This window comes from Grampus griseus (assembly GCF_964374135.1).
Source record: "Grampus griseus genome assembly, chromosome: 19".
In the NCBI taxonomy this organism is placed as follows: domain Eukaryota; kingdom Metazoa; phylum Chordata; class Mammalia; order Artiodactyla; family Delphinidae; genus Grampus; species Grampus griseus.
This window is the reverse complement of record NC_139013.1, coordinates 9,639,466-9,652,651: the sequence shown is the minus strand read 5'-3', so window position 1 is coordinate 9,652,651 and position 13,186 is coordinate 9,639,466. Positions and strand designations below refer to the sequence as shown.

General features: G+C 55.5%; 1 protein-coding gene across 4 annotated transcripts; it reads left to right on the top strand.

The window, feature by feature from the left end:
* The first annotated feature begins 108 nt into the window (after positions 1 to 108).
* On the top strand, positions 109 to 13,113 carry VASP (vasodilator stimulated phosphoprotein). Of its 4 annotated transcripts, none has more exons than XM_082677339.1 (13): positions 109 to 413; positions 7,201 to 7,372; positions 7,446 to 7,611; positions 8,630 to 8,726; positions 9,223 to 9,272; positions 9,392 to 9,633; positions 9,783 to 9,880; positions 10,406 to 10,457; positions 11,010 to 11,043; positions 11,261 to 11,306; positions 11,460 to 11,550; positions 12,086 to 12,143; positions 12,268 to 13,113. In XM_082677339.1, the coding sequence occupies exons 1-13, from the start codon at positions 409 to 411 to the stop codon at positions 12,303 to 12,305; spliced, it is 1,149 nt and encodes a 382-aa protein (XP_082533465.1). In that variant the 5' UTR covers positions 109 to 408; the 3' UTR covers positions 12,306 to 13,113. The 4 variants fall into 4 exon arrangements, with proteins under 4 accessions (XP_082533465.1, XP_082533463.1, XP_082533464.1 ...); XM_082677337.1 differs by having other exon boundaries at positions 11,007 to 11,043; XM_082677338.1 differs by having other exon boundaries at positions 9,780 to 9,880.
* Positions 13,114 to 13,186: the final 73 nt, after the last annotated feature.

Here is a 13,186-nt window from a genome sequence, read left to right as displayed (position 1 = left end):
GCGCCCTCCACCCCCCTCAACCTCACCGCCTTGAGGTGTCCGCGGCCCCTTTAAGGCGCAGGGCATTATGGGTGCGGGGAGTGGAATTTTGGAACGAAATGTAGCGAAGAGAAGTACAGTAGTAAGAGTAACATTGTAGCCGCCGCCGGCCGAGGGGGCGCGCCGGGGAGGGGACGCCGCACCCCCTTTCTGCTGCCGGGACCCCCGATCAGAGCCCCCGAGAGAGGAAGCGCCCGAGGGCCCGCCCCGGCCCTGTCCACGTTCCCCCCAGGAAGCCGGACTCTATGGGGCGGGACCCTGGGGGAGACTGAGCAGAACCTGGAGCCAGCCCTGAACCCCTGAACCTCAAGCCAGGGGCGCCCCGGGAGCACCTACCCCGTGGGCGCTCCGCCCGCCCGCCGAGCAGCCATGAGGTGAGCCTCGAACTGCCTTCAGACCCTTCCCCGCCCGGCGCGAGCTCCCGCCCCGCCTTTGTCCCCCTCCCCCCAGCTTGCTCCGGGCTGGTATTTGGGGACCGGGCACTGGGAACCTCGGATTTGAGGCCGAGCCCCCTTTGACGAGCTCCAAATACTGACCACTTCCCCTTGACTCTCAAGGCTCCGCGTGGTGCCGGTGAGGTTCTCCCGGGAGCCCTTAGATTTGGGGGCGCTCCAAGGACTCCCGAATTTTTAAAAGACTTTTTCAGAGGACCTTGAAGTTGGCAAATACTCCCCGCAGGGAGGCTAGGATTTAGGCAGGGATCAGACTCCCCCCAGATCTCAACCCGGCCCCTAGAGGGATTGTGGGGGGCCGGTTTGGGGGTCCCTGGGACCTGGAAGAGAGATTGAGACGTAGACTTTGGTTTTCGGGGGTCCCCTTTTACGTGGCGCTGGAAAAAGTCTTCTCAAGAGCGACCTTGCTCCTTAACTTCGGGGGTACTTAACCCCCTAAATTTGGGGCGCTCATCCTCCTGTGGAGGAGGTTGGTGTGGACGGATCCACGGACCCAGACGCAGCCTCCAGAGTCTGGCTGGGACTCCCCTCCCCCGCCGCTCCCCACCCACAATTTGCTTAAAACAGGCTGTGCCTAGGACCGAGCGAGCGCTCTGGGCCGAGGGCGGCTCCCCGGCCCCGGGCCAGAAGGGCGGCCCCTCTCCCCAACCTGCACGGCCCTGGGGAGGGAGGGGGCGCGGCAGCTGGGGGAAGGGGGGCCTTTGTCTTCCTGACTCACCTGTCGAGACAGCTGGTGTGGGGAGGGGCCGGCAAAGAGCGCCGTGGGCCGGCTGCTTTCCCCACCACGGCGCCTCCCCCTTCTCTCAACACCGCCCCCCCTTCCCCAGCAGTCCCGAGTTGTGCGGTTGGAGGAGGGGGCGTTGCAAAGCGTCAAGGTCATAGCCCTCTCCCCAAGGGACCCAGGCTTCCCAGAGAGTTCCAGCAATCTTCCCAGGAATTTAATCCTGGGGGTTGGGGGCCGAAGGGACCCAGGGATTTTGTCTTTCCCGGGCCTCCCTCAAAACTCCTGGGCTCACCTGAGGGCGGGGCCCGTGCGGCTGGGGGACGCGACTAGCCCCCCCTTATTCTCCCTTTCCCCTGGCCCCCCATAATCTCTCCCTTGAGGCCTGAGCCTGACAATACTATCTCCCTTCCTCTACGCTGTCAGAGACTTCCTGCCCCAAAGCCCCCAGCTCGAGGGGGAGGCCCCTGGGGGCGGCTGGGGATTAACCCCCTGGCGCCCACATCCTCCCACATTCCCCATACCCCTGCCCTCTGACATAGGGTGGCATTCGTTTTTACGGTCAGTAGAGAATCCCCCTCGTACATTTGTTCCTTCTGCTGTAAAGGGATTGCTGGAAAATTTGGAGCAAGGGGGCACCCACAGACACCCACAAGACTTCCTGCCTACCCTTTCCCCCATTATAGCAACATCCCTTCAAGGTCTGGCCCGGGAGAGGGGGCGGTTTTCGGGAGTCAGGCTCTCTTCCTTCACCTTCTTCCTGGGGGTCTCTCCTCTCCCACTGCCCCCCAGCCCCGCCCCTTGCCTCCCCCCCACCCCCCCCACCCCGCCGCGTTTCCGGTCCCAGGCACGGTGGAAGGCGGATGGCGGATGTCCGAGTTAGTGCTGCCTCACTCACTGAGACCGTAAAAGGGCAGGAGCAATGTCTGGGCCAGCCTCCCCGCCCCCAGTCCCCGAGGCCCTGGCCCTCCCACAAGGCCCCCCTACTGCTGGCCACGACCAAACCTCCCACCTCCTGGGAGGTGGGCAGAAGTCGAGCTGATGCCTGTCTCACCAGAGAGTTACTCCCACCTCCTGAGGGGTCTTCCCTTCTGATGGCCACACCCGACTTACTGGGCTGTGCCCCTTCTCCCAGGACAGCTAGGAAGGATTCAGAAAGCCCCATGGCCTTGTCTGGGGGCAGCTGGGGAAACTGAGGCTCAAAGAGAGAAAGGCCTGGCCCAAGATCCCTCAGAAATTCCTAAGCAGTATTGAGGGAGGGGAGGGGGCTGGGATCCTCAGATTTCTGGCTGATTTGGCTGGGGACAGTCTTGGGGGCAGTTGGAAGAGAGGATGTTAAGATGGAAAATTACAAGATACAGTTCCTTTTCTCCCAGTTTGACAAATATTTGTTGAGTGTCTGCTGTGTCCGGGACTCTGAGCTGGAATTCTGGGAAGTGGGGCAGAGGTCTGAGAATCTCAGGGCAGAAGGGACTCAAGAAGTGTTTGGTTCATTTCTTTCCTCTTCCAATAATAGTAATTATTATTGTTGTTGTTTTTTTTAAAATAATGAGAGACCATCTGATCAAGCATCTACTTTGTGCCAGGCACTGTACTAGGTGCCTGATTCAATTTAATCCTCACAACAATTCTAAGAGATTGATACTATTAGAACCGTCCCCCTTCCCCAGATGGGAAAACTGAGGCACAGAGAAATTAAGCAAATTGCCTATTAAAGTCAGATTGGAAGTGGGCAAGCCTGAATTTGAACCCAGGCCTCTTTCCAGAGTATTATACTATTAGAGAAAAAGGAAAATCAAACCTTTAGTGGCCTTTAAAAAAATAATAATACTACAAGTAACGTGCTTTCACTGTACCAACACTTAAGATAATGCTGATAAACAAAAAGGAACCCAGTTACCTTCCTAATCACTTATGGGGAACTGAGGCCTGTCAGGGAGGAAGGACTAGAGTGAACCCATACAAGCCCTGCAGACCCTACATCTGAGTTTCTATCCAGGGTTTCTTCAAAGATTTGTAGTTTGGAAAGGTTGTGTGTGCCTGGGGCTTTGGGGGGTAGATCACAAGTTTTGCGGTTTAAGGGGCTATAGGATGAAGGGGTGAAAGGAAGGGCAAGCCTCTAATATGGAAGGTTTGAGTAAACTAGAGTGACTATGTTTGATTGCCTCCCGTGATGAGAAGCTCTCTCCCTCCTATATTGCCTCTCAGCTCCCTCATATGAATCCTTGCCAAATTCCAAGTCCTGTGCTTAGGGCTTTTTTAAATCTCTTTCAATCCTTACCAAACCCCAGTGAGTTATGGCTTCCAGGGCTGGAAACTGAGGTTCAGAGACGGGAAGCCACACAGCGAGGGGGTGACTTGAACCTTCTTTTATCTACCACATGCTAGAGTTTACCAGAATGGGAGGACTTGTGGGAGAGTTCTGGGCTGGTTGGGGATTAAGGCTCTCATGTCCAATTGAGGGTATGAGACCCCAGAGACCACTGGAATTAGGCAGACCCCATTTCCATCTCACTCCCTGCTTCCTGGCTGTGGGATTTTTCCATTCTAGCTTTTTGCCTAGTTTATAGTTTTATTTTTTGAACTTAAGTAATGAATTCGTTTTTTATAGGTAATACCAGCCCATGTTAAAACAAAATGAAAAGAAAAGTCATAATCAAGCAATTCAAGAAGGTAAACGGTACAAAATGTCCACTTCCTGCCTCCTCAGGCCCCCAGGTCCCCAGTGCCTCAGAGGCAGCCACGGTTAGTCACCTGAGAAGCAGCTTCTGCATATATCACCACTCTGTGTGCAGAGGTATTTATATCCTCCCCACCTTTTCTTTTTTTAAAAAAAAATACTTCTGATACACACCACTTTATACCTTGCCTTAAAAAAAAAAAAAATCAGCTTAGCTGTTTTCTCATCTTTAAATAAGGTTAAGAACATTGCCGGGGGGGGTGGTGGTGGTGGTGGGGAACTTGGTTCAGATATGAGCCCCTCTGCTTGTTTGCTGCGCGACCTGGGATAACTGTCTTCACCTCTCTGTGGCCACAGTTCCTCATCTGTAAAAAGGGTGAGCACCAGAGTCCATCTCATGAGGTCATTGCAAGGTTCACTGTGGAACTTGCAGCTCAGTACCTAGAACAATGTCTGGTACACAGGCTAACCAATAAATACCAGCTGCCATTGTTAAAAGCTTTTCCTTTTTTATAGATGGCTAATTTAACAACTCTTGGATACCTACTATGTCCTAGGCATGATTCTAGGTTCCGAGGACACAGCAGAAAGGACAAAAATCCCAGCCCTCATGGTCCTGACCTTTTGGTAGGGGAGACAGGGATCTGTCAGGCAGGGATCAGGTGCTATGAAACGTGGGACGTGCAGTGAGAGGGAGAGGAGCTTTTCCAGATAGTGTAGTCAGGGAGGGCTTCCTGGAAGAGGTGTCGGCTAAGTGGCGACCTGAAGGAGGTGAAAATCCAGGATGAGGGAGAACAAGAGCACCAGCCTGCGGTAGGAATGTGTCTGGCACGTTGAAGGAGCAGCGCGGAGGCCAGTGGGGCTGGAACAGCAAGCTGGGGGGAAAGAAGGGATGAGATCAGAGATCACACAGATCACGAAGGCCCTGGAGAGAACTTGGCCAGAATAAAAGTTCTGTGGGAGCTGCCACGGGAGCTTCCAAGAAGAGGAGGGGCACGATCTGACTTGTGTTTTAACAGGATCCTTTTGCTGTAATGGGGACACCACAGCCTGGAGAGGGACAAGACCAGTCTGGGGTCATTCTGCAGACATCCAGCTCTCTGGCCAGTCCAGAGACTCAGCAGGGCAGGGTCGCTTGGGAGAGCAAAGTGCAGCCAGGGTTGGGTAGCAACGAAGGCCCCGGGCACCTGGGCAGAGTCTGCCCTGGGTGTGGGTGGCAGGTGTGGGCGAGGCCTTAACCCTGCCCTGCCAGGGGCAGTGGAAGCCAGAAAGAGCCCCTGAGGCTGCACTTGTCTGGAAACAGCACCTGGTGTTTGGGTAGGGCCCACACAGTCCCCGGTGGTTAAGATTGTGGACTTGGGAGCCAGGTGGCTTGGGTTCAAACCCTTGCTGTGCTACTTACTAGCTGTGTGACCACAGGCGAGTCACGCAACCTTTCTGGGCCTCTGTTTGTAGTCCTTGCAGAATGAGGATGAAATAGCCCATCTAGAAGGGCTGCAGTGAGAGTAAAATGAGAGACTCTGAGGAAAGGGCTTAGGGCATCTGAGCAGCTGAAGTGCCTGATAAGAGGGAGGTGCCCCAATTATGTAAACCTGGGGGGAGGGTCTGGGGCCTCAGCTTCCTGGCCTAGGAACCCGGATCTGGGTCTGCTGAGGGGCTTTCCCTGCCTTGTCTTTTACAGCGTCAGTGTTATGCACCAGCCCCCAGCCCTGGTAGAGACAGAGCCATTGTGGGGTATAATTTCTCTCCCCGGAAACCTCTGACCACCAACTTCTTCTTTTCAGGAAAAAGTCCGGTGGGGGTGGGGACCATTGCTTCCCCCTGGTTTGTGTGTGACCTTGGGCAAGTCACTTCCTGTCTGGGAGCCTGAGTTTCCCCACTGGGGGAGGAGGGCATTGAACCTCCCCAGAAGGACTGGTAGGGGGTGGGAGGGATGTGGCTGTCCAGGGACCCAGGGGTACCTGTTCAGGGTGCCCGTGGAAAGGATGCTGACAGTTACTCAGCACTCAGTACATGCCAGGCACTGTGCCAAGCACTTTACATGTCCAGACTCATCTACTTCTCCCACTGCCCTGGGGGAGGTGGGGTCTGTCATTTCCCCAGTCTGCAGGCAAGGAAGATGCCTTCTCTCATGTGGGAAGGCTGCTTGCCTGAGTCATACGGAGTAGGTGGCCCAACGGGGATTTGAACCTACATCCGTGGATATCAGATCCTGAACCCTGAACCAGTTTACTGACCCCCTCCCCACAAGGCTAAGTCAGATGTCACCTCCTCCAGGAAGCCTCTGATCCCCAGGCTGGGGCAGGCACTCCTTCTGGGCACCCCAGGCCTGGTCTTGGATCTGCGGACAGGACAGACCACTGTGAGGCTCTCCTGCCCTGGAGGGTGGGGCCGGGGCTGTCTGGGTCCCTGCCTGACACGGAGCAGTGAGTGTCCACTGATGGCCGTTGGCGCCAGGGGGGCCGGAGGGACGGGGTTGGCAGCAGGAATCTAGCCTTGGTCCCCAACTTGCTGCAAGCCTCACCCTTCCCCTCCTAAGCCTCAGCTTCCTCCTCCTGAGTGGGGAGAGGTGGTTGGGGGAAGGGGGGGCTCCGAGCACCCCAGCAGAGATGGGGAAACTGAGGCTCCAAGGGCACCAGGCAGGGGCTGGTTCCCAGCACTGCCCAGAGCTCCTGCCCCGCCCCTTCCATCCGCTTCTCCCAGGCCCCGTCCTCCAGCTCACTCTGCATCTCTCAGACTGCCTCAGTCTCTCTGTCCATCTCTCTGTCTTTCTCCATCTCCCTGTATCTCCATTTCTGTATCTTTCTCTGCTCCCTGCCTTTCCATCTGTTTTCCCCCACTACTCCTCTGTCTGTCTGTCTTTCAGTCTGTCTCCGCTACGTCAGTCTGATTCCTTTCTCAGCTGTCTCTCTGCATCAGTCTGTATGTTTGTCTCTTCCAGTCTGTCTGACTCTTCCTCTTCCTGTCTTCTTTCCCCCCATCTGACTGTCTGTCTCTTTCCTTGTCTGTCTCCCATCCCCTGTTTGTCTCTTTGTCTGACTCTCCCGGTCTGTCTGTCTCTCTATCCCGTCTGTCTTTTCTCTCCCAGTCTCCCTGTCTGGGTCTCTTCGAGGGTCTGTCCCCAGCCCTCTCTCCCCGTCTGCCTGTCTTCCTCTGCCTCTCCATGGGTCCCTCTTCCTCTCACACTGTCTTTGTGTCTCCTACTCTCCCAGGGGGCCCCAGATGGAGAAGGTGACCGGCCCCTGGAGGGAGGGTGCCAGGCTCCCCTCAGCTAACTGGCCTCTCTCCCCTTTCCTCCCTCCGGGCAGTGAGACGGTTGTCTGCTCCAGCCGGGCCACTGTGATGCTCTATGATGACAGCAACAAGCGATGGCTGCCTGCTGGCACGGGCCCCCAGGCCTTCAGCCGCGTCCAGATCTATCATAACCCCACTGCCAACTCCTTCCGGGTGGTCGGCCGGAAGATGCAGCCAGACCAGCAGGTGAGGCTTCCGTCCCCGCCCCCTCCACCCGCTGCGCCCCACCACTCCTCACCCACTTTCCCCCCCCTGCCAGGTGGTCATCAACTGCGCCATCGTCCGGGGTGTCAAGTATAACCAGGCCACCCCCAACTTCCACCAGTGGCGTGACGCCCGCCAGGTCTGGGGCCTCAACTTCGGCAGCAAGGAGGATGCAACACAGTTTGCCGCCGGCATGGCCAGCGCCCTAGAGGCATTGGAAGGTTAGAGAGAGCGGGCAGAGGGGACCACTGAGCCCTGCCGTGTGGCCTGGGGCCGCCACTTCACCACTTGGCCTCAGTTTACTCATCTGAAAATGAGGCCAATTGACAACTTCTGTGGAGAATTATTATGAGGGTTTTGTGGGTTCCTTGTGCCCCGAGTGCACCCACGTATAAAACGCATGGTTCCTAAGAGTACATTTTGCTCCAGGAATTTTTACACATGCACACTCCTGTGTGACCTCCCAGATCAAGATATAGATATTTCCAGCCTCCAGAAAGTTCCTTGTGCCCTTTCCCCAGGTAACCATTATACTGACTTATGTCATCATCGGTTAGTTTTCAGGCAACAGTATTAAGAAAAAACCTCCAGTTGGTATTTCTTAAACTGGAATGTGCCCACGAATCATCTAGGAGAAACGCAGATTCCGATTCAGTTGGGTTGGCCGGGGCCTGAGCCTCTGTACTTCTAACAAGCTCCCTGGTGACGCCAAGGCTACCGGTCCATAAACAGTACACTTTGAGGAGCAAAGTGACGGCTCTGCATGTGGGGTCACAAATCACCAAATGGCGGAGGTGTTTGCTTCCTGGAGCGGCTTCAGGGCTAGTGGGGAGGGGCCTGCTTGTCCGAGGCACAGAAAAATACATGGGAGCCAGAGGCCTGAAGCGGGGGGAGGACCAGGCTCTCAGCCTTTCCTGGGTCTTCAGGTGGGGCAGTCTGAGCGGCTGTGACAGGTGCCCTAAGAGCCTGGATGCCGGAGTGGGCCTGATTTCAAGCCTTGTTCCTGCAAATTCAGGTCTGCAGGACTTGGGGCAAGCGGCTCCCCTCTCTGGGCCTTTGCTGTTCTGCCTGTGACCTGGGCATCCTCCCAGCACCCACCTTACATCAGCTCAGTCAGGGGAAGCTCGTGCCGACCCCTCATCGCAGAGTCCCTGGGAGGCCCGGGAGAGCCGAGGGAACGTGCTGAGGGGTGGCGCCCGCTTCCTGGGTGACTCAGCAGCCTTTACTCTCACCTTCCAGGAGGTGGGCCTCCGCCCCCACCGACACTGCCTACGGCACCGCCCACTTGGTCTGTCCAGAACGGCCCCTCCCCAGAGGAGATGGAGCAACAGAAAAGGTGGGGCCAGTCCCTGGGTGGGGAACCTTACTGCTGCCCGAGTTGTAGATTGTTCCAGAACCCCTGACTCCTAGAGTTCAGACCTCTCCAACTTGCAGTTTTCAGAATGTTCCAACTCCCAGGGGACTAGAAACGGACCTCTTTCAGAAACCCCCCACCTCCTGGAGTTTGAAAAACTCCTGACAACCAGAGTTGCAGAACCTTCTGACCCTTCAAATCCTGGTCCCCCAGATTCCCAGAGTCCAGAATTTGGTTGTCTAGAGGATCCTGGGTGTTCTGTATTCTGGTGTTCTTGACAGTCTGAGGACTAGATTGCTCGCCTCTTGCTCTCGCTCTGTCCCTGTCCTCCCCTTGCAACCCTTTCCTGGCCCCTGGGGAATGGAGGACATGAGTGGGGCTTAGGAGCCAGCCTTGCTGGAGACCTCTGAGGGGCGATCCGGGAAGTTGCTGGCCAGCCTGGGGCTCTGAGTGATGGCAGCTCGCCTTCCCTCCCCAGGCAGCAGCAGTCGGAGCTCATGGAGCGGGAACGCAGGGTCTCCAACGCAGGTGATTGCTTGAATGGCCTCGGGGCTCGGGTGACCACCCCAGAGGAGGGGGTGCGCCAGCCGGACAACAGAGAATAAGGCTTCTCTCTCAGCACCCCTCCTTTTTCGTGTTTCTTACAGGAGGCCCAGCTGCTCCCACAGCTGGGGGACCACCCCCGCCTCCAGGACCTCCCCCTCCTCCGGGTCCCCCCCCACCCCCTGGTCTCTCCTCCTCGGGGATCTCGGCTGGGGGGCATGGAGCAGGGGGAGGCCCACCCCCTGCGCCCCCTCTCCCCACAGCACAAGGCCCCAGTGGTGGAGGGACTGGGGCCCCCGGCCTGGCCGCAGCCATTGCCGGAGCCAAACTCAGGAAAGTCAGCAAGGTGAGGGGGGCAGGCAAGGCGGGTGTGGGTTGACGGGGCCTGGTATTATAATGGGATGAGGCCAGAGTTTCCTCGGAGCCTCACAGGAGGGCTGGAAGGCCAGGAGGCCCGCCTGTAAAGCCCCCACCTCTTTGTAATTTCTCCAGCAGGAGGAGGCCTCAGGGGGGCCCTTGGCCTCCAAAGTTGAGAGCAGTCGAAGCACGGGCGGGGGGCTCATGGAAGAGATGAATGCCATGCTGGCCCGGAGGTGAGCCTGAGCCTGGAGCCCTCAAGAGCCGCAGAAAGCCCTTGGAACACACCCCTCAGACCAGCAGTTACCACCTGGAGATTCCTGTTCAGTAGGGCCGGGTTGGGGGGAGGGCTCAGATTCCCAGTTAGTTGGTTTCTTTGGGTGAAAGTTCGCCCTTTGATAGCCAGGTTTGGGATATAATGATGGGGATTGCATTCTCCTGAGATGGCTGAGGTTTGCAACCACCCAGGTAGCCTCTGGAATGTTCTAAACCCCAGAATTCCAGGACCTTAGGAGATCCTGCCTCAGAACCTGGGAACTTCGCCCTTAGAATTGTGTTACTCCCAAACGTGGGAATCGGAGAGCCCCACCCCAGTTCGAGAGCAGTACTCTCTTTAACTTCTAAAACTAAAATTTTCTTAGCCCTGACAAATTCCAGAAGTCTGCACGCTAGAATCCACCTTTCTAGAGCTCCGAGGAAGGGAATTGTTGAGTGGCTGAGGGAGGGCTGAAGCCATCTGTTTTTGCCTTTCTCTCTTACAGAAGGAAAGCCACACAAGTTGGGGAGAAAACCGCCAAGGATGAATCTGCCAATGTGGGTCAGGGGCTCTTCCTGCCATATACCCCTTAGGATGTACCGTTTGTGTAGGAATATCGGGGAGGGGGCTGTGACAGGGATGGGCTAGGTTTGAAGGTGGAGGAGGAAAATGAGCAGAGGTGCGGTGTCGGGGGTGGGGGGCTGGCTCATGACAGTTTCTTTTTTTTTTTTAATTTATTAAATTTATTTATGTTTGGCTGCATTGGGTCTTCGTTGCTGCGCGCGGGCTTTCTCTAGTTGCTGCGAGCGGGGGCTACTCTTGGTTGCGGTGTGCAGGCTTCTCATTGCCGTGGCTTCTCTTGTTGTGGAGCACGGGCTCTAGGCGCGCGGGCTTCAGTAGTTGTGGGTCATGGGCTCAGTAGCTGTGGCTCGCGGGCTCTAGAGTGCAGGCTCAGTAGTTGGTGCACACTGGCCTAGTTGCTCCGTGGCACGTGGGATCTTCCCGGACCAGGGCTCAAACCCGTGTCCCCTGCATTGGCAGGTGGATTCTTAACCACTGCGCCACCAGGGAAGCCCTTGGCTCATGACAGTTTTATTTCCCACCAGCAGGAGGAGCCAGAGGCCAGAGTCCCAGCCCACAGTGGTGAGTGAGAGCCCAGTCTAGTCACAGGAACTACAAGTCCCAGGATGCCCGCTTCTCACATATAACACACCTCGATGGGAGAGTCTGTACAAACAGTGCTGGGGATTGTAGTCTCCTGAGATGGTTCTTTGAACAGGGGCTGATGAGGCTCGGGGAGAAAGATTGAGGCAGGGCATTCCTTGTCCCTGATCTTTTTGATTTATTGCCTGTCCCCTAGAATCTGTGCGGAGACCCTGGGAGAAGAACAGCACAACCTTGCCAAGGTGGGCCATCAATACTGGGGCCCCACCCCCCAAAATAGTTGAATTTGCCGAATTTGTAGGGAGGAACACTGTGTGACCCCTGGAATGGGAGGCAGGGGAGGCAGACCCTCTCTCTAACCTCATTTCCGCCCCAAACCACACCAACTCTCCCAGGATGAAGTCATCTTCTTCAGTGACCACTTCCGAGGCCCAACCCTCTACGCCCAGCTCCAGTGATGAGTCAGACCTGGAGAGGGTGAAACAGGTAGCTTGGGGAAAGGACTGGGAGTGAGGTCCAGGGGATAGAAAGGAGATCTGGGTCCAGACTCTGCCACTGACCTGCCATGTGATTCTAGAAAAGGCCTTGGGAACCTCAGTTTTCCAGTCTGAGAAATGGAGAGAGATTGGATCATGTCAGGGATGACACAGACACCATAACCACCTTACCCAGTGCCCATGACAGACCTTACTAATCTTATCACTGGACTCACTTCTGTTGAGTACCCAGAATCCTTTTCAGTACACTGGACCCAGACATTTATCACCAATTGGAGGTGGCAGGAGACTGCAATGTATTTGCCAGCCTTGGTACTGGATGTTCTCCAGTACTTTCCTTCTGGCTCCAAGGATCCAGAATTCTCCCCTAGAATTCTCACTTTGTGGCCTTGCCAGTGATGTCATGGTGTGTGTGTAATAGGGGTCTTGAACCTCCTTCTTCTGGCCCCTCAGTCATTAAGAAAGGGGGGATTCACTTTTGCAAGTCCAAGTACCCTTCCTGATTGGTACCCCATCATTTTCAGGAGCTTCTGGAAGAGGTGAGGAAGGAACTGCAGAAAATGAAAGAGGAAATAATTGAAGGTGAGGTGGTTTTTTATTTTAAACATTTATTTATTTTGGAGGCATCATGTCCCTTGGAAAGCCCTGTTTTGGAAGGGAAGGGGGAAGAAGCTGTGCCCCTGACCTCTGCCCAGTTTCCTTCCAGCCTTTGTCCAGGAGCTGAGGAAGCGGGGCTCCCCCTGACCACAGGGCCCCAGAAGATCCAGTTTCTCCTTTCCGCACACGCCCTCCGCCTGTCACCCTGCTTTCCCTGCCTCAACTTGACTTGGAATTGGCTGAAGACTACACAGGAATGCGTCTTCCCCACTCCCTATCTCACTTGGAAAATTCCAAGGGGGTGTGGCTTCCCTGGCACCATGCCCACACCCATACTGGCTGCTGATTGGCTGGGGAGGCCCCCACCCTTTGCTCCCTTTGGTCCTTCCCCTCTGCCATCCTCTTGGGGCTGGTTCCTCTGCTGGGGATGTACCAATTAACCCCACAGTAAGGGGGAAGGAAGGAGGGAATTTCACATTCCCTTGTTCTAGATTCACTTTAACGCTTAATGCCTTTGAAGTTTTGTTTTTTAAGAAAAAAAAGTATATATATATATATTTAGGTTTGGGGGGGAGGAAATGTTTTTTCTCTTTGGTTTTGATAAAATGGGATGTGGGGAGTTTTTAAATGCTGTGCCCCTGGCTTGTCCCACTTGGGACAGCTATTTAAGGGGGGTTGTCCCATCAGGCTGGGGGCAGCTCCCCCCACCCCAGGGACCTCCCTTCCCTCTGGCTCCTTCCCCTTTTCTATGAGGAATTAAGATGCTGTAACTTTTTAGAACCTCAATTTTTTGGTTTTTTATTTCGGTAGGTTTTGGGGTCCAGGCCATTTTTACCCCCTGGGGAAAAAAAGATGAGGGGGAAAGGAAAAGGGGAGGAAACCTCCCCTCTCCCACCTTCACCTTTAGCTTCTTGAAAATGGGCCCCTGTGGAATAAATCTGCCAGTTTTTATAAATGCTAAGATTTCTGGAGTGATTTGAAGGGCTGCTCTCATGAGGATGGGGGCGTGTCCCTTCCTCCCCCAGTAA

Coding starts and splice junctions, on each gene's coding strand:
- VASP (XM_082677336.1), top strand. Junction 7,373..7,445: donor AGATGCAGCCAGACCAGCAG/GTGAGGCTTCCG, acceptor CCCCCCTGCCAG/GTGGTCATCAACTGCGCCAT. Junction 11,307..11,459: donor AACAGCACAACCTTGCCAAG/GTGGGCCATCAA, acceptor CAACTCTCCCAG/GATGAAGTCATCTTCTTCAG.